Source organism: Rhinolophus sinicus, chromosome 14 (assembly GCF_057876585.1).
Source record: "Rhinolophus sinicus isolate RSI-liver-muscle chromosome 14, RSI-T2T, whole genome shotgun sequence".
In the NCBI taxonomy this organism is placed as follows: Eukaryota; Metazoa; Chordata; class Mammalia; order Chiroptera; family Rhinolophidae; genus Rhinolophus; species Rhinolophus sinicus.
Window position 1 is genome coordinate 163,389,980 of NC_142514.1, and position 19,938 is coordinate 163,409,917.

The window sequence follows — 19,938 nt, forward strand, 5'->3', positions numbered from 1 at the left end:
CCTTGTAACAGCATGGAATCTAAAGGCGATATTCAAAACCACTTCACTCATCATACGCTTACTGATTCTGAATAGGGCCCATTTGCAGGGGACATTTGGTAGTTTTCCAATACGCTTTATGCCTCTTTCTACTTCCACCACCATGCACATCTTTTTTTCATACACCCCCAGTCGCACATTGGTAGAACAGGTCAGCATACACAATTCATTTCTTTAAATAACTTGATTTATACAAGTAGAAATAAGCTGGGATTCTATTGTCTAAGTCTTGCTTTTCCCCTCAACAAAAATAATAGTGTGTGTGTCTTTGAAAACACAAGTATTTTATGAACTCAGTTTCTCAGGCATCTTAAACATTTGATAGTTAGTAATAATGTAAAATAACTTAATTGAACTGGTATATGTACAACTTTAAAGTTATGCTTAAAGAAATGTTAAGAATTAACTGTATCTGATGTATGCTAATGTGGCTATGGTCTATACCAATACATAATAACTGAATATATATGACCTGCTTTGGGAAACTTTAAAGCTCTTTAAAATTTAAAATATTACCTTGGAAGAATTAGCTTTGGAAAGTACAATGCATGAAACAATAAAATCAACAAAAATTAGAACTAAATGCCTTTAGAAATGTCACTATACGGTTGCTTGCTGTAATAACTGACACATTTTTCACGTTATTATTTTTATTTTTATTATTATTCATAAAATCTTAACACAAATGGTGTTAACTGGGGCACCAATTAACTTCTGACCCAGTAGGAAAAGATGTAATAGAAACTATAGTAAAACTTAGGAACAAAATCAAATATGCAAAGCACTTACGAGTACATATGTCAGTAACAATCAAAAGCAAGCTAATTGTAAGATGTCTAAAAATTCTGTTATGTTGTAAAGTCACATAATACAAATCTAAAAAATATGGTTGGATCCTTTTCTTTTTCTTTTTTTTTTTTTTTTAGTCTCAAAAGCAGGGATAATAATAATACCTGACACACACATATCTAATTCAGACAGACCTAGGAGTTAGATGATGTAGGTGAAACTTTTGGTCTCCTCGGATGCAAATGCGAAGTCAACATATTACTGCCATTTAAACATTTTCTTTAGGATATAATATATATGTGTCATGAAAAAATTATATTTTAAATGGGATAAACTGAAAATTCTTAATAGGTTGAACAATTACAATGTCCCTTTTGACATTTATTTCTCCATGTTTGTTTCACAAAAGTAGAATCTTCTCTAATTAGCATTTTACATATTTTTGCCTACTATTTCATCTTTCTTCTAAAAACTTTTAGGAGGAAGAAAACCAATCTCTGCTGAGTCATGTTCTTTTCCGTGGAGAACTTTCTTTAAAAAACTGTTTTATTACAATGAGGTTATTTGTTTTCATTGGCAATTATGCTTACTGTAATGTTTATAATGAACTTCTAGGATCACGGACAAGTCATTAGAGTCAGAGTAAAATTTTTTGTGTTAGAGTTCAAATACTGAGAAATAAGACATACAAGAACCAGAAACTGGAAAGACAAACTCAAGGGGAATAGGGAAAGAGCAAGGACTTGGTTACAAAAGTTACAGAAATCCTGAAGCAAGTTGAGCCCAACAAAACCTAGGAATGATGATCATATCTTCATGAATATAAAAGAGAATCTGTGTTTGAAAGACTTTAAAAAGGAAATTTCTGACATATATTAAAGAGTCTGTGAGCAGTTTAGACTGTTTTGTGAATGCTCGTATCATGGCAGTTCTGCATGCACATGGTTAATGAAAGATGACGGCGATCCAATTATAATGGGATTCTCCAATTGTCACTAAAAAACTTTTTTTTGATCAAGCATTAACAGAATTCTTAATATTCTTTATAAGTCAACAGTAGAAATATATATATCAGTGATTGCTTAGCACTTTCTGTTTTTGTCCAAGCAGCAAGCGTAACTTAAGTCTGATGCCTAGGAGTCACCGAGACACTGAGGTCTATGCCTAAGGAACCGTGGAACCAAGTCAAGGTCATGGAAGCACAGTCTCAACGGAGTTCTGACGACCACCTTTCCTACAGCATCTTTCCTACACAAAAGGGCTCTTAACTGGCTGCCTTTGTCTGTGTCAATTCTCCCTAGAGAGATTTAGGGGCTGACTAATAACCACGAGCACTTGGCATCCCTCTTCAGCAAGAAACGTAAGTTTTTACATTTCCTAAAATTTGAGGGATAAAAGTACATGGGAAAGGGACTCAATGATCGAAGGGAAGCAAATATACTTAATTTTAAAGAAGATATTTATCCATAAGTCTGAACTTTTTCCCTGGAAAGTTCCAGAACAGATTATAACATCAGTCCTTTGTGAACTCTTTGAAAAATAAACAGTAATCACTGGGGTCCAATATGGAATAATTTAGATATTAAAGGAATATTTAATGAGCAGAGAGGGAGACTCTAGGGAAAATTCCCTACACAAGCCTTGAGCTCTCCAATACCAGCATACAACCATTATTTTTCCCAGTGGGAAGCAGGTACCAACAGACTGTGGCTAACATCTATCGTCCTCCAACAAGGTACTGCAAACCCTGCACGTTGCTTCCCAGATAAACGGGTGCATCTACAACAAAGCAGAACATCTGAGTTTGCAAACCTCCTGGCTATATCCTCTCTAGAATTTATGTTTGCTTACTTTAAACTGTTTCTATTTGGAAATGATAGAGAAATATGTCACTTAGTAATCAGAACAAGGCAAAAGAAAGTTATGACTGAATGCTGTTCTGGAGAAATAAATCAGAATGTGCACGCGCACACACACACACACATACACACACACACACACTCACACACACACGCACGCACACACACACACACACACCACAAAGTTGTCCCTGTATGGAGCTAAACTGCAGGTCAGAGGCTATGTACCTTTCTGAGTTACCCAACCTTAGCTAAGAAAGCAGCGCCATTTCCCAGGCCCAAACTATTAGGACCATTACAGAATTCCCACATTAAGCAGAGCAGGAGCAGTACTAGAAATAAACGAAAAATACCGGGCATTTTTAGGGTGTAAAAGGAGAGGGAAGCATTTTGACTAAATTCTCTCTCAGTGTTCTGAATTTTTTCACTTACATTAAAAGAAATCTAAGTACAATGCTTGATCTTTGGATGACAGATAAATATCTGAAAAATGTTGGCAGGATAAACTACAAAATAAAAACCTTAGCATTAGAAATTTAGTAGGAATTGATGTATAAAGTTGTGTTCTCACATCTAAAAATCAGCAGTATAAGTACAGGATAAGAAAGAAGTAGTTTAAAAGCAACTTGTGACCAAAAATTGGGGGTCTTTGGTTGGCTTTAAGTTCAATATAGGCCAACAATATGATGCGTCTAATAGAAATAATAATGCAATTGTAAGTTATATAATGACCTGGAAAAAGAAGGAGGAGGTGGGGCTGCTTTACTTGTCATTGACTGACTTGGAAAATTGTGTATGATGTGAGGTCCCACAAAGACAAATATCAAAAGAACTAGACAGAACAGAAAAAGAGGGACCAGGTTGATGATGGTCCATTATAGCAAGAGACTAAAGATATTTAACCTGAAAAAGATTTAAATCGTACATGTTCAAACATTTGAAAGGCAGTCATAGACTCAGAACTAATTTGTATTATGTAATTCCAGAAGGCAAAATCAAGACAAATGGCAAATGTTTAAAAGAACAGAGTTCTTGGGGTGGACGGGTGGCTCAGTTGGTTAGAGTACAAGCTGTGGGCAAAAGGGCTGCCGATTCAATTCCCACATGGGCCAGGGAGCTGCACCCTCCACAACTAGAATGAAGTCAACGAGCTGCTGATTAGCTCCTGGGTGGCCAAATGGCTCAGTTGGTTGGAGCGTGTGCTCTCAACCTGAAGGTTGCTGGTTCGACTCCTGCAAGGGATGGTGGGCTGCGCCCTCTGCAACTAACAACAGTGGCTGGACCTGGACCTGGAGCTGAGCTGTACCCTCCACAACTAGGATTGAAAGGACAACAGCTTGACTTGGCTGGAGCTGATGAGTCCTGGGAAAAACACACTACTGTTCCCCCAATTTAAAAAAAAAAAGCCCTGGAAATACACATTGTTCCCAATAAAATCTTTTAATAAATAAATAAATAAATAAATAAATAAATAAATAAATAAAAGAACAGAGCTCAGTTGGCTATACTTTTGTTAAAGAAACTTCAGAGGTCAGAAATGAAACAAGCAAAGACTGGATGAACACTTGCTGGGGATGATTAAGAGGGTATTCATGACAAAGAGATATTTTGGTATGACCAAAGACCCTTCCAACGCTGAGATCCAAAATAAATCAATCAACAACGCTATTCTGAAGTAGACATCAAAAAGACAGTCATTATCATTTGCTTTTATGATGGCCTATGCATCTAATAAATGAGAATCTTCAAGCTTTTCAAATTCTATGGAATATGGCAAAATACTACTTTAAGTGGCCGGTGAATCATTAAGTGACATCAATGAGAATGCCAACAAAAAGTAGTTAATAGTGGGCAAATCAATGCAATTCAGGACAAAGAATTTCTTGATTTTTAATTCATTCTTTCATTACAAAAGTATTTTTCATCACTTATTATGCTTCAACACTTAACAAAGATTATGCTTAAAAATTATATATCTGAATATTAATTTTTGAGGGCCTAATATGTGCCTATTAGATATTATGCTACTATATGCCTGGTAGATATTAGGAGATTTTTTAGAGCTTTTTTAAAAAAGTTTGAGAACAAAATCTAACTTTACTTAGAAATAAGCCTTATGCATAAAACACAGATACTATATAAACAAAGGTTATGACAGATGGTACAGCCATGCGGTATCAAAAAAAAGTCATGAGAAGGAAGTATTAGTAAACAAAATAAATAAGGTAGGATTTAAGTAATATTTAAAACTTTCAAGCTGACACCTGTTTGAAGCTTTGTGAGAGACCCAGGGTCAGAAGGCCCAGTTAAGCCATGCCTGAATTCCTGATGCACAAAAATGATGCAATATGTGTTGCTTTAAGTTGCTAAATTTGGGGGCAATTTGCTACACAGCGATTGATAACAAATACAGATTTCAGATAGCAGATAGTATAGTGTATTCCATTATTACTCAAAATACTTGCTGTCCTTCCCCAAAGGAAAATCATACTTCCCACCTTATTCATGTTAGGCTTCTCCATGTGCCTCGCAATGTCTTACTCTGTGAAAGGATGATACATCCCCACACTGTTGAATTAAGGAGATGGCATGTGACCTGCTTTGACATAAGATAGAGCAGGTACAGTCAACCCACAGTGACATGTACAATGAGTGAAAATAGGCCTCTGTACGAGCCACTGAGCGTTCCAGAGTCATTTGTTACCATAAAATAATATACTATATACTGAGCCATGCCAATTGCTTCCCTTTGAATAGATGGAGAAGGGAAAGATCATTGAGTGGGCATAAAATAGCATAAGCAAAGGAAGGAAGCTGGGCAGTGCACGAGACATTGCACAGCCTGAGACACTGAAGGGACTGCGCTTGCTGTGACAGAGTGCATGTTGGGAAGTTGTGAGATATGGGTGATTAAGCTGAATTGGGTAGAGTAATACTACATAATGAAAGCTCTCAAAGGTCAGAATACAGAGTATGAAGGATGTCTTGATATGTAAAGTTTTGAGAAAAAAATTACATCATATTTCAGGAAGATTACTCTCTGACAACATAAAGGATTAAGATGTAGGAATAGAATTTAGCTGACTGGTGAATAAAGGCGTGATAATATTTATGAGTATGAATAGCTAACTGTATTTCGTATCTATTGCTACAATAATGCTGCACAGCCACTTCAAAACTCAGTGGCATCCAACAATCAGCATTTATTGAGCTCATGAGTCTGCAAATTAGCTGGATAGTTCTAGTGATATCAGCTGGGCTTGCTCACATGTCTTGGAATCAGCTGGCTATCAGCTGATCTAGGATGACCTTGGCTGGAATGACTGGGGCAGATCGGTTTAACTCCAGTTCTCTTTTCTTAAAAAATAATGTATCGAGGTAAAATTCACATAACATAAAATCAATCATTTTAAAGTGAACAACTTAGGGGCATTTAGTACATTCCAAATGCACAACCACCATGTCATGCGGGGTACCCTGCTCGCTGCGCCATTTGTCGTGCAGGGTGCCAGGTGGGGTCTCTGGTCCCGCTCCCCACATAACGCAGGATATGGTGAGGCCAAAAAGGAACACCCACAGAGCCATAGGTAGGGGAGTCATACCACTATATTCTCTCTGGCGGCACTATACTCTCACTGGAGGCTGGATACACACTGTCCGCAAACCGCCATCCACGCTTGCCAGCCCAGCCTCCATCTTCTTGCTAGCCCCCATTCTTCCTGCTAGCCTAGCCACAGCAGTTATATTAGTGGCCAATGGCTCACTGGTTACAGCTGACAGCCAACTAGCCACAGCTGATGGCCATCCAATCACAGTTGATGGCTATTTACTACCTGAGCCAGCACCTGTCTATGTGAGGCTGAGAGCCTGGAAACTGCTTTCTGGGGCTCTGCCCCCACACACCACCTCTATCCAGCTCCAAAATATATCCATCATTCCAAAGTAAAACCCCTTACATATTAAGCAATTTCTCCTCGGCCCCCTCTCCACCCAGACCCTGGCAAACACCAACGTGCATTCTGTCTCTGTGGAATCTCTTTTGCATATTTCACATAAATGGAATCATACAATATGTCACCTTTTATATCTGGCTTCTTGCACTTAGCATAATATTTTCAAAGCTCTTTTCAAGATTCACTGAAGCATTATCAGTACTTCATTCTTTTTCATGGCTGAATAGTATTCCATTGTATGTATAGACAATATGTGTTTCTACATTCACCTTTCCACAGACATTTCATTTCTACCTTTTGGCTATTACCTATAATGCTGCTATAAAATGCACGTACATATACTTGTTTTATTATTTGTTTTCTATTCCTTTGGGGTATATACCTAGGAGTGGAATTACAGGGCCTTATGTTTATCTTTATGTTTATCCTTTGGAAGAACCACCACATGGTTTCCAAACTGGCTACACCACTTTACATTCCCACAAGTGACACACAAGTAATTTTGGAGAGCAAATAACACAAAAAATGGAGACTTATGGAGGGGCCTTGACTAGGTGTCTTCATGCTTTGATGGGGCTTTAATATGCAAGGACTATGTGGGTCTTTTGTTGGTTTCTTTCTAACTTTAGCGGCGTCTGGCAGCTTACAAGGAGTCACGTTGATAAACTGACCATTTTGAAGTTGTGTTTTTCCCAAGAGCTTGTACATGAAGAATAGGGAGGTTGGCCTGTAATTTTATAATAGGCCAGGACTGTGTAGAAATTTGAGCTTGATGGGTCACAACAACTAAATGCAGCTGGGATTGTCTTCCAATAGCCTTGGCCTCCAGAAAATGCCAGCCAGGGAGGAGTGGATGATGGCTTCATACACTGAAGAGGGATGAGGAGACCCTAGCACCCCTAACCAGTCATGCTTGCCCTACCTGCAGGCTGCTGCGGCTTACTCAGAATCATGCCATTGAACGTCACCTGATACTGTAGGCAAGTACAAGACTGACATAAGATCATTCCAGGCATTGAAAGGTAGGACAACATTTGCTACTTTTCTGTGTTTTGTAGCCAAATTTTCAGGCCAGGACTTAGAAGTATGATGAAAACTGAAGTTCTACATGTGCTGCCGTGAGGTAGTATCTTTAAATTGTTAGTACCAGGCCAGACAGGCAGCACTAAATCCCCTGCCTCAAATTCCCATCTTCATTACGTAAAAACTGCATTCTGAGCCAACAAGAAATTGTGGAGCTAACCTTAGATTCACAGAGTCTGTCCACAAGTTTTCTGAGTAACCTCCACCAATCCAAGTTGACTCTAAATTGACTTATCACATGAATTTTGACCATGGTTCTAAATTTCAGAAACCCAAACCGCAGCTTTACCTACAAGAAGGTCACAGATTTCACAGATTTATTATAAAAAGAACACTCCATCTTCATTAGTTAAGGTAGAGAAACAACTTGATGACAGTATTACAAGTACTAGGACTCAGATTAGCTGAAGGAATTAAGGAGAAAGTACAGTGGTTTGAAAATATGCTTCCCTCTTACAGATTCATAGAGAACAAACTGATGGTTGCTAGAGGGGAGATGAGTGAGGGGATGCGTGAAAAACATGAAGGGGAATAAGAGGTACAAAATTCATAATCCACGGGGGTGTAATGTACAGCACAGGGAATATGGTAAATAATATGGTATTAACTTTGTATGGTGGCAGTGATTGATTACTAGATTTATTGCAGTGAGGTATATAAGTGTTGAATAACTGTTGTTAAAACTCATATAATATTATATGTCAACTATGCTTTAATTTAAAAAATGTAATAAAATAAAATGTTTCAATCTTATGATGAGAATAGAGCAGTGTATGCTGGAAAACAAATTAAAGACAGGCTTATTTAGCTGGAGGAGAAAAGAGGTCTCCTTAGAATAAACATCTGATCTAAGCATACACACTTGACAGATACAAAAAAGAGAAACTGAGATCCTGAAGATGGCAGGAGATACATCCAATGCTAATTACTCTTAAAGAGGTTATTACAAAAAAAGCAAAAATACTTTAATCCTTACAAAATCAGAAAGAGTAACTGAGGTCCAGTGAAACAGGAATAAAAATAAGATATTAGAGAATAAATTCGTAACAATCCCCCAGAGGATCCAGAATCCTGACTACTGTGAACAGGTGACATTTATGTTACAGATAAATTAATAGTAAGAGCAAATGGAGAATCTCTTTTTGAGGATTGGACAATTATACAAAGAGTGCACATAAAATATGCACAAATTAGAGAGGGAATATGAGAATATAAAGATTAGAATAAAATACCAAAAAAAAAGTATTTAGTGAACTCCAAAACTTTTTGCACCTAAGATTTAGAAAAGGCAATGGCAAGATGAGTTATATTACGAGGATCCAGGCAGAGCAAGAATAGATCAAGCAGTCCAGATCTAAATTAGATGTTAGATGGTGGGAAAATACATCCTGTGTATGATTATTTAACTCAGGGAGGTGAAAATGGATAAGACTGGTTTGAACAAAGGATGCTATCGACAAACTTGGAACTTATTGACTTTGGATCTCTCACTATGAGAGAACCTGCAAAAAAAAATATATATATATATCTAGAGGAATATGTTAGAAAAACCACAAGTGTGGACCAGAAAGCAAAGGGAAAGTAAAAGGAAAATAAATAAATATCTCCACTGCAGCAAACAATGCAGCCCTAAGCATGTTAGAGAAGGGAATTTTTCTGAAAGGAACTGGAGTACAGTAGAGGCAAACCCCAGAGGCAAATCCTAAAGACTGCAGACCAAGAGGACAGAAACATTAACTCAAGATCAGGAGCTCTCAAAAACTGAGGAAAGACCATGTCTTCAGGAGGAAATGGCCCTGGAATTGGTCTTCACCGGGCACCTAAGAACATGAGCCTCAACAACATGGACAGTTTATTCAATTCAGAAATTCACCGAAAGTTATTCTATAATCGGAACTGATTGGAGATGACGGGGGAAGCTGTGCCCGTGAATAGGTTTCTTAGGCCTAAATAATTCCATAACCACAGGCTGTTATAGCAGCCATTGTGACCCAGGAATGAAAATACTGCTCCCAAAACAAGGTAGATGATATGCCACTAGATGGGGCCCCCTGGCGGTTCAACATGGGATCCAGAAGCATGGGACTCACAGGGAAAAGAACATTAAGGTGTTTGGAATACTTTCCAAAGGGAAAAACCAGTATCTCAAACAAGTCTTTATGATTGGGTCTACCACCAATGTAAATTTCCAAATGTTGCAGGAATGCAACACTCTGAGTACCCTCTTTGAGAATAATGATAATAATACTAACAGCAATAATAATACCTATAGAATGCTTACCAAATGTCAGGCACTTGTTCTAAGGACTTCACATACAACTCACTTCATCCTTATTATCCCTATTTTACAGATGAGAAAACTGACTCTCAGAGAAGCTAAATAACCAGCCCCAAGGTCAGACAATAAGTGGCATAACTGGAATTTGAATGCTGGCTCCAAAATCAGAGCACTTAACCAACACTTTATCAAATTTTCTCTCAAGATAGTATAGGTACATAATGCTATCATTAATGCCTTGGTGAGAGATTGCTTTCCGAGTTATGGAACAGGTCATAGACCCTGCTCAACAGCATAACTCAACTGGCATCTTGGAGAAACTGACATAAACAATGTTTTCTCTTCTTTGTCTTTCTTCCCTTAGTCTCTGCTATGGTCTTTGTCAATAGTCGCGCGGGTCTGGATCATGCCAAACATAGGGTCCTGGAAACACCATTTCGCTTGGAATGGCCACATTAGAAACTAGGGATGGGCTGCTGTTGTGAATGTGCTGGGTGTGGGGCCAATGTTGTGATTATCTTTTGGTTCAATTGGAAGAGGAGCACATGATAAAGTTGGTGTAGACCCAACTCAACTTCTGAGGTCCTGAGGGATGACACCCACAGCAGGAGCCCAGACGGTAGCTACTAGAGAAATTCCAGCTCAAACCAGGCATCCAGAAGCCATCTGGCTGCCACTGGGACAAATGAAAATTAGAGAGGACTTCATTTCTTTGAATTTTAACTTGAGAAGTTTGAACTTTTATCGGATTTTAACTCAAAGGTAAGATTATTTGATTTTGGAATCACTTCTGTGTGGACTTAAAAGTTTTATGTATTAATTTCTTTGGGATTTTTATTCTTTGAATTTAATTTCTTCACAAAAAAATTGATAATGGGCAAGTTAACATTCATATTCAGGGTATCTCTATGTTATTGGAATTTTGTGATTGAAATACATTAATTCTGTCATTTAATCTCATTGCAGAATCTGTGAAGAACTTGTCAGAGAACAATCGTATAAACCTCTTTTGGACAATGTTGCTAGGCATAGTTTGGGGTGGGAAATGGGATGGGAAGTCAAAGTTCAGTGTTCCATAGCATGGCCTTGGAGCCAATTTAATTGACATACTATTCTAACTCATTTCAGAGTTTTCTAGAGTAAACTTCATACTACCATCCATGATCTAGAAGGATCCACAAGGAGCAGAGTTTGGTTATTGGAACAGCAGCTGCATAAAAGTCCTAAGGGACTGAGGATCTGTTTCCTTAAATGGGAGAATGACTCCTCTGGTTCACCATAATGTAATAATTAAGGCAAAGAAGTTAAGAAAACATAAAGTTGGGCAATGTTAGAAGGAATGAGAGTGTTATCATACAACTCCATCAAAATCTGACACTATCTATATGTATTCTGCCACTGTTATGCACTTCTGTAACACCAAGTAGCTCATATATGATTGGTAAATAGGAGAATGACGTCAATACAATATGGAAATTTGGTTGGTGAATATGTGCTTTTTCATAGGCAAAGGAGGCCAAGAGAGTAGGAGTAGAATTCTTTCCTTACACGGGAAAGAGAAAAAGACCTTAGTTTGGCCGCTGCACTAGGGTTCTCTTCCCAGAAAGGTGTACTCCCAGTCGTATATGACTCTGTGGGAGTTTTGCTTCTCCGGTGACATCCTTAAAGGAAGTCTCACAGGCTGAAACCTCCCGTAAATTTCCACCCGCATTGTCTCACACGCTATTGTTTTTGTGCAGCTTTAAGATCCTCTGAAGCAGCCCTCTGAGGTGCCTACCCAGGCTGTTTACCTTATCTCCTAAGCTAATAATTATTATTTGTAGTTAGGATTCTGGTTTTAAAGGTGCATAGATTTTTTTTTTATTATTAGTTTCAGGTGCACAAGACAAAGAAAGGTGCGTAGATTTTTGAATGGTCTTCCTCACCGCCATTTTTCCCATAACCGTTACGTTACTGAGCATGAATTGCAAAATGCATTCTTCATGCATATATTATGTCCTCCAGACCATATGTAGGAATATGGCAATTTTACCCAGTGGGTAGTTGTTGTCTATAAAAAGAATAGATCTATACAGGAGCCGCAACAAAGAATGTGCCCCATTTCTTTGTTAAAAATCCTCTATGGTTTAGAAATCCAAAAGTACAAGCAATTTGCAAGTACTATCGTTTTTTAAAGGTTTTACTAGACTCGATGAAGTAAAAGTCGTTTAATGTCATGGCACATGCTCATTTCCCACAGCACACCAGGAAAACTTGAAAGTATATCTAATTGGGAAAAAGCAGCAACAGATAGAAGAAGATATTTTATTTTGTTTATCTGTTACTTTCAGTCCTTGGTACTTATAAATAAAAAGTAATTGCTATGATCTTAACAGTAGACATTTTTAAATGACTTTTTCTGTTTTTTCTGATCTGATAGAAAGCAAGCAAGCAAGCAAAAAATAAAGTTATATATCAAATCAGAGTATTAGCATTTATTTTTTTAAATTAAAAGATAACTTTCACATAACAGTTGACCTTTCCCCAGTTGATGTTCAGAAGACCATCAAACATAAAAATTTAGGGACCTCAATCATTTGATGCACAAAATCATACCAATGAACAAAAGAAAAAAGAAATGTAAAAACCTAATGTTAAGTGATTAGGGTGCTACAAACTGTTCCTCAAATAGGATTATCTTCTTTAAGTATTTTAAGTCCAGTGAACTTGTTATGCTTCCACATGTTAGTAGTTGCACAGACTAATTTCAGCTGGCATAAGCTTTCATAAGTATGCAAAAACACACAGCAAGGCATGCATTAAAATGTGATAATAGCACACTTCTGGGACACGTGAAGCATGAGGCATGAATCCGAATGCCTCTGGCATCCATGAAACATCACCCCTCAGAGTCAGAGATTTTCTGTTTTGATAAGTAATTCTGCTACACCACATTTGGGAGGGGGGAAAAATCAACTTTCTAAATATAAATCTTCCATCTTAACTAGGGTTCCTTATAGTTTCAATTCTAGCAATGTACTCAAATTTAAAATTATAGGTGAGCTGGAAATAATTCAAAGCTAGATGGGGTCTTAAGAAAATGTGTTATTTATTTTATTAATGCAAGCTTAAGAGTGATTATAAAATATTGTTTATCACATAGAAAATTTTAGCCAGCATGATGAGGGAGAGGACAAAAACGCAAAAAAGAAGAAATCAACTTTAATAATGATACTTTTCCCACTCTGCCAAAAAATACATAAGAGAGGATTCTTTGTGTTACATATGTCTTACAGGCAAATAACTAATGCTTCTAGATAATGGGTAAGTGTCTACAAATGCTTTGAAATCCTCAATAAAAATTCCTAATAAAATTAAAGATAATTATCACATCTAATACAAGTATGAAAAATGATCAAGAAAAATAGATTTATTTTTCTAAATGCACACACATACAATACTTAGCAAAAAACTTAAGAGTTATAAACAATAAATATAAAAATACCACACTGATCACTCAATAGTATTAATTAAGGATGATAAAGACAGGAAAGTTTGCTTTTATAGCGTACAAGCAAGGATATTAGAAACAAATGGGGGGGCCGGCCCGGTGGCTCAGGCGATATGGGCCAGTGGGCTCTCAAACACAAGGTTGCTGGTTCAACTCCTCGAGTCCCACAAGGGATGGTGGGCTCCGCCCCCTGCAACTAGGATTGAACATGGCACCTTGAGCTGAGCTGCCTCCCGGATGGCTCAGGTGGTTGGAGTGCATCCTCTCAACCACAAGGTTGCAGGTTCGACTCCCACAAGGGATGGTCAGCTGCGCCCCCTGCAACTAGACAACGGCAACTGGACCTGGAGCTGAGCTGCGCCCTCCACAACTAAGACTGAAAGGACAACAACTTGAAGCTGAACAGCACCCTCTACAACTAAGATTGAAAGGACAACTTGACTTGGAAAAAAGGCCTGGAAGTACACACTGTTCCCCAATAAAGTCCTGTTCCCCCTCCCCCCCAAAAAAAAGAGACACTGAGAACAAAGCAGTTGAAAGAAAGAAAGAAACAAACAAACAAACAAACAAACAAACGGGAGTGTCCAGTATGGCCACATACTAAAATCACTTAGAATTGCCTGGATCTAGTCTTGCAGTTAAAGTAGCCGCTTTATATTTTGTCCCTCTTCAGGCATATGGAATTAAGTTTTAGACTAAGTGATAGGCCCATAACGTTAGCACATTTAATAGTGCTAACAGTAGCACTATTAAAATAATAGTAATTACTACTAAAGTAAAAAAACAAAGCAATTTTTTTTTAAAAAGTAACGTAATAGTAGTAATTACAACCAATAGCAATTTAATAGTAGCTCAAATCTGGAATTCATGGTATTTTTGGTTTCAGAGACTAGCAAATCAGTGCCTTTAGAAGTAGACAGAGGTCTCATATTTTGACAGACATACAATAAAATTGTTTTAAAGCACATATCCTAATTTTTGAAAAACCTCTAGAAGTTAACCGAAACATTTCTTAAAGATTTTTATTAAATTATAGCTAGCATGCAATATTACATTATAACCGAAACATTTTAAAATCTCTATCTGAGCATACAGTAGCACAATTTCTCATTTTTTCTTTTGACAGCAGTATACTATAGAAATTGTCTGTTAAATTATGCAAAATTTATCAATTGCTTTTGTTTCTTAAGTATGGCTTACTAAGATTAAAATACCCACCAATTTTTTTCAAAAACCTAAACTTGCTCCGTGCTCTACACTGAATATTTTGTCCTCCCAAATTTATGTTAAAACCTAATCCTCAATGACAAAGTGATTTCCCTTACGTGTGGAATCTAAAGAACAAAATAAACAAACAAAATAGAAACAAATTCATAGATACAGAGAACATTTGGATGGTTGCCAGATGGGAGTGGGGTTGGGAGTAAGGGTGCAAAAAGGGGAAAGGATTAAGAAATACAAATTGGTTGTTACATGTGTCTATGGGGATGTAGGGTACAGCATAAGAAATATAGTCAATAATATTGTAATAACTATGTATGGTGTCAGAGGGGCACTAGATTTATTGAGGTGATAGACCGGAGAGGGGTTGGAGGACAGGGTGAAAAAGATGAAGGGATTAAGAAGCAGAAATTGGTAGTTACAAAATAGTCACGGGGATGTAAAGTAAAGCACAGGAAATATAGTCAATGATATGGTAATAACTATGTATAGGGCTGGCTGGGAACTAGACTAGTCAGGGGCATCGCTTCTTAAATTATATAACTGTCTAACCACTATGCTGTACACCTGAAATTAATATAAAGTAATATTAAATGTCAACTGCAATTGAAAAATTTTAAAGGTGGGGCAAAGGTGAAGGGGAATAAGATGGTCAAGTTTCCAGGTATAAAACGTGGATCCAATGTACAGCATGGGGAATATAGTCAATAATATTATGCTAGTGTGGTAGAGCATCAGATGGTTGCTGGACTTATCATGGTGTAATATAAATATATAAGTATTGAATAACTATGGTGTACACCTGAAACTAATATAATATTGTATGTTAGCCCTATTTTAATAGAAAACCTTTAAAAAAAAAACAACAACAACCTAATCTTCAATGAGAGGTATTTGGAGGTGATTAGGTCATGAGCGTGGAGCCCTCCTCAATGGAATAAGTGTCCTTACACAGGAGATCCCAGAGAGCACCCTTGCCCCTCCCACCACAGTGAGAAGACAGCCGTCTAGTAATCAGGAAACAGGCCTTCATCAGACGTTGAATCTACTGATACCTGGATCTTGGATTTCCCAGCGTCCATAACTTTGTTTGTAGTTAAAGCCACTCAGGCTAGTATTTGTGTTATAATACCCCAAATGGACTAAAACATGCTGAAATAAAAGATTCTCAAGATCCTAATGCCCTTTCATAATTTCCCTTTGTATAAGAAAGACATATTTTCCACGTTATAATTAAATAATTTTATATAGTTTTTCCTTTTAAAAGCATAAAGTCAAAACAAAATTATGTAAATGCCTTTTGAAATATTATTATCACATAGTTCACAAAATCTGTGCCGCTCACCTTTTGAAATATCTTTAATGTTTCTGCCATACAAATCAAAAAGATGTCTGGCTGGTGAATTTAGGTTCATTCTTATGGTGCAAGCGTCTAAAACCTACACAGGAATAAAGAAAAACAAAAAATAATTTTATCACAGTGAGCTCTGGCTATATTAAATACACACCACCACTACCACCCTCAAGGACAGAGATCCTTGGGAGATAATTCAGTACACATTCTTCCCTAGCCCATCATCTCTGAATGCTATTAAGGATTTACAGTTGGTCCCATAAACCTTAAACAGATGCAGCCTCCACCTTAGGTTCCCCACATTCTTATTAATTAATTAATTTATTTATTTATTTATTCTTTCTCTCTTTCTTTCTCTCTCTCCTTCCTTCCTTCCTTCCTTCCTTCCTTCCTTCCTTCCTTCCTTCCTTCCTTCCTTCCTTCCTTCCTTCCTTCCTTCCTTCCTTCCTTCCTTCCTTCCTTCCTTCCTTCCTTCCTTCCTTCCTTCCTTCCTTCCTTCCTTCCTTCCTTCCTTCCTTCCTTTTCTTTCATTCTTTCCATTCATTCATTTATTTTAAGGAAAGCGCAGCTCACAGTGGCCCGTGTAGGGATTGAACTGGCAACCTTGGAGTATTAGCACCACGCTCTAACCAACTGAGCTAAGCAGCCACCCCTCCCCACATTCTTGATATTTCTACTCTGTATGTTTTTTTATCCATTTCTAAGTATTACAAATCTATTATTTAAAAGTGCAAGAAAGCCTTTTGGTACAAATTATATTCTCTAGTTATTAGTGAAGGTTCAAATATCAATTTACCATTTAAACTAAGTAAAATATGAGCTATTTAAAGATTGTCCCATTTATTTCAACTAAAATTCCAATGATTTCAAAAATTATTTCAAATATTGCTGCCTTTGAGTCTTAAAAAAAATCAGTCAAGAAAACTACATGGCTTTCTAATTCAAAGATTCCTCGTTTCATTGTGCTAAAACATCAGTAAAAAATGTTTGTGAAAGCCAAGGTTTAAGAGTTAAATGAGTTTAAAAAGTGGCATTTAGAAAATCGGATACAAGAAATTAATAATGCATCAGCAAAACTGTCATTCTCTCCTACTTTCAGGATGAAAGATCCTTACAGTGTTTAAGCAATGCTAACTTTTAGTAATCATTTCTTGGGGTAAATTATCAGTGGTATGAATTAGTATCAATATAAATTTCTAACAAAAGCCCTGAAATGAAGCCTCTACTTACAAGATCTTTCTTATAATTCACAAATGAAAAATATTTAATGGTGCCATCTTCCTGTAATGCTAAGGTTAATTAAACTACCATTTCCACTAATCTGTACCTGTTCAGCTTGATAAAATATTACTTTTACAAATTCACATTTCATTGATTTCTTACAGGTTAGCTTGTAGAGAACCCTTCTGATACTGAAATTTAAAACTATCATGTTGGAAAACCAGGCTCTCCTGGGGAGCGATTTTCCCCAAACACTTTTTTAGTTCAATCGATTTGTTTCCAGTTATGGGAGTCACCTCTACCCCTTCACCCCCTCCCCTTACAACCAGCCTTTCCACCTTGCACTCCTGCTGCCGGCACATCTTGTGCAAAGTTTTCGGTTTCTGAAATAACCACCATGGTGGTGGTGTGGTTACACAGCCTACAACATCCGGGTTTGGTTTGCCACAACCACGGTCCAGGTGAGAGAGTATTAGCTCGTCATCACCACAGGCCAAGTGAGCCAAGTCTACAAGCCATCAGATCCAACAGTGTCATCTTCCTCAAAGACAGAGAAGCTTGACATCTTTTAACATGTTTCTATGAATCAACGCTCAGAATGGAAGCCCCAATTGACACCTCCCACATGCTATCTTCAGCAGGGGTCAGTGATCCGGCCACAGCCTGTTTCTGTATGGTCTAAGAATTGGGCTAAGAATTGTTTGTACACTTTTAATTGTTAAAAAGATAATCAAAATCAAAATAATATTTTGTCGCACTTTCATGGGATATGAAATTTTAGTACCCAGAAATAAAATTTTCTTGGAAAACAGCCACACTATTCACATACAGATTTTCTACAGCAATTTTCACGCTACAACAACAGAGTTGAGTTATTCCAAGGGAACTTATGATCCGTAAAACCAAAAATATTTACTGTCTGCCCCTTTAGAGAAAACATTTGCCTACTCCTGGTCTACTGCATTATTATTCACATAACGTTCTAGTTTTTCTTTTCCTTCATACATTGGCCTCCACGCCTTCACTCATGTCTAAAACCTTTGCATTGTGCACTCTGAAAATGCCCTAAATTGACTAGACCCTCACGTCTTTTAAATGAAACTGGGCTTTCACCTAAGTTCACTAATTTCCCCAGAGCCCTCTCAAGTGGTGGGATTTTATTCTCTCATATCACACAATGTCAAGTTTGGGAAAGTGGTGTTACTTACAACTCTATTTCTAGATAATTTCTCCCCAGCCCTCTTATTGAATAAACAAAACAAACAAACCCTGTCTCCCTGAGGATCCTGACATTCAAAGGCCCAATCTTTCCTCACTCCAGTCATTCTTCCTCATTCATGGATAAGTTTTGCCACAAAAATCCTCACTCTGGGTGACCCTTACTCTCCACTCTGTGCACACACCTAGAAGCCTGGTGCTCCTGGAGAAACTCACACACATGAAAACACGTCAACATTACTGGTCACCAACCTCCGTGTTGCCTCGATACTGCCCCGTCACTTCTACTTCACTCCTTTGGTCAAACCTCTCTTCCCTCACCACAATGAATGTTTCAAACCATTGGTGCTCTGCTTGTCTGCACCCAGCCTCCCCTCCCCTATTTCCCTCTTCATTTTCAGCAGATAGCATGACCTCCTACATCACAGAGAAAAGTGAAGCCTCGTCATCGTGCTACCAGAGCCACAAGCCTACTTACTTCTACACCTATCCTTTCTTTTTTTCATCTAATTATAGGAGTCCCTGCTCCTATCTAAGGCCAATACCCCACCTATGCTTTCAATTCTGTTTGCTCTCAGCTTTGACAGCAGTATATGTTATCCATCATTTCTTTTCTCTCATGTATATTCATTCAACTACTCCACAACTAGATTTTTCCCACTGGCACTTAAACACGATCAAGTCTTCCCTATTTAACTACTAAATCCTCCCTTACCCCACATCTCCCTCTAGCTACTCCTCTTCACAACGAAATCTCTTGCTCTGTGTTTCTATTTCCTTTCTTCCCACTCATTCTCAGGCCACTCCAGTCTGGTCTTCAGTATCATCTTACTAAAACAACTCTCACAAAGATTACCAATGACCACCACGTTGACAAATCCAAAGGACATTTCCTCCATTCTCATTTATTTTGACCTTTGAAAAACATTTGACCACTTCCTCTTTCTTTAAACCCTCTGTTCCCTTGAATTCTGTAATATAACAATGCACTCATTTTTCTCCTGCTTTTTCTGTCTTTTTCATAGGCTCATCCTCCTCTATTCATTCACTGGAGTTCAAGAGCAGTCCTAACCCTCTGCCTCCCTGTAAGTTCTTTCAAGGCAACCTAATCAGTGCCCCGATGTCTCATCTTCCATCTACATACGTGCAACTCACAACTTGTTGTGTCTACAAGATGTGCAAGCTAGCAACCTCGACGTCATCTTTAAAATCCTCAACACCTCACTGTCACTCACCTCATGTACCCAAGCTATTATCAAGGTTTGTTCATTTTTATTATCTCCCTAAAAATCTTAGAAATCCACCCACTTTCTCCATGTCTATGACCACACCCTCGTCCAAGCTATTATCACCTGTCGCCAGGACTCTGGCAACAGTTAACTAATAGTCTCGCTGCATCTACCTGGCCCAACCAATTTGATCTCCATTGAGCA

At 37.8% G+C, this 19,938-nt stretch overlaps 1 protein-coding gene across 1 annotated transcript in view; it reads right to left on the bottom strand.

The window, feature by feature from the left end:
- The window catches only part of DCDC1 (doublecortin domain containing 1), a 382,580-nt gene that overhangs the window by 297,856 nt on the left and 64,786 nt on the right, over positions 1-19,938 (bottom strand). Inside the window, exon 8 of the mRNA XM_088789501.1 lies at positions 16,058-16,151. Coding sequence (XP_088645627.1) covers positions 16,058-16,151 — 94 coding nt within the window. The remainder of the gene's footprint in view (positions 1-16,057; positions 16,152-19,938) is intronic.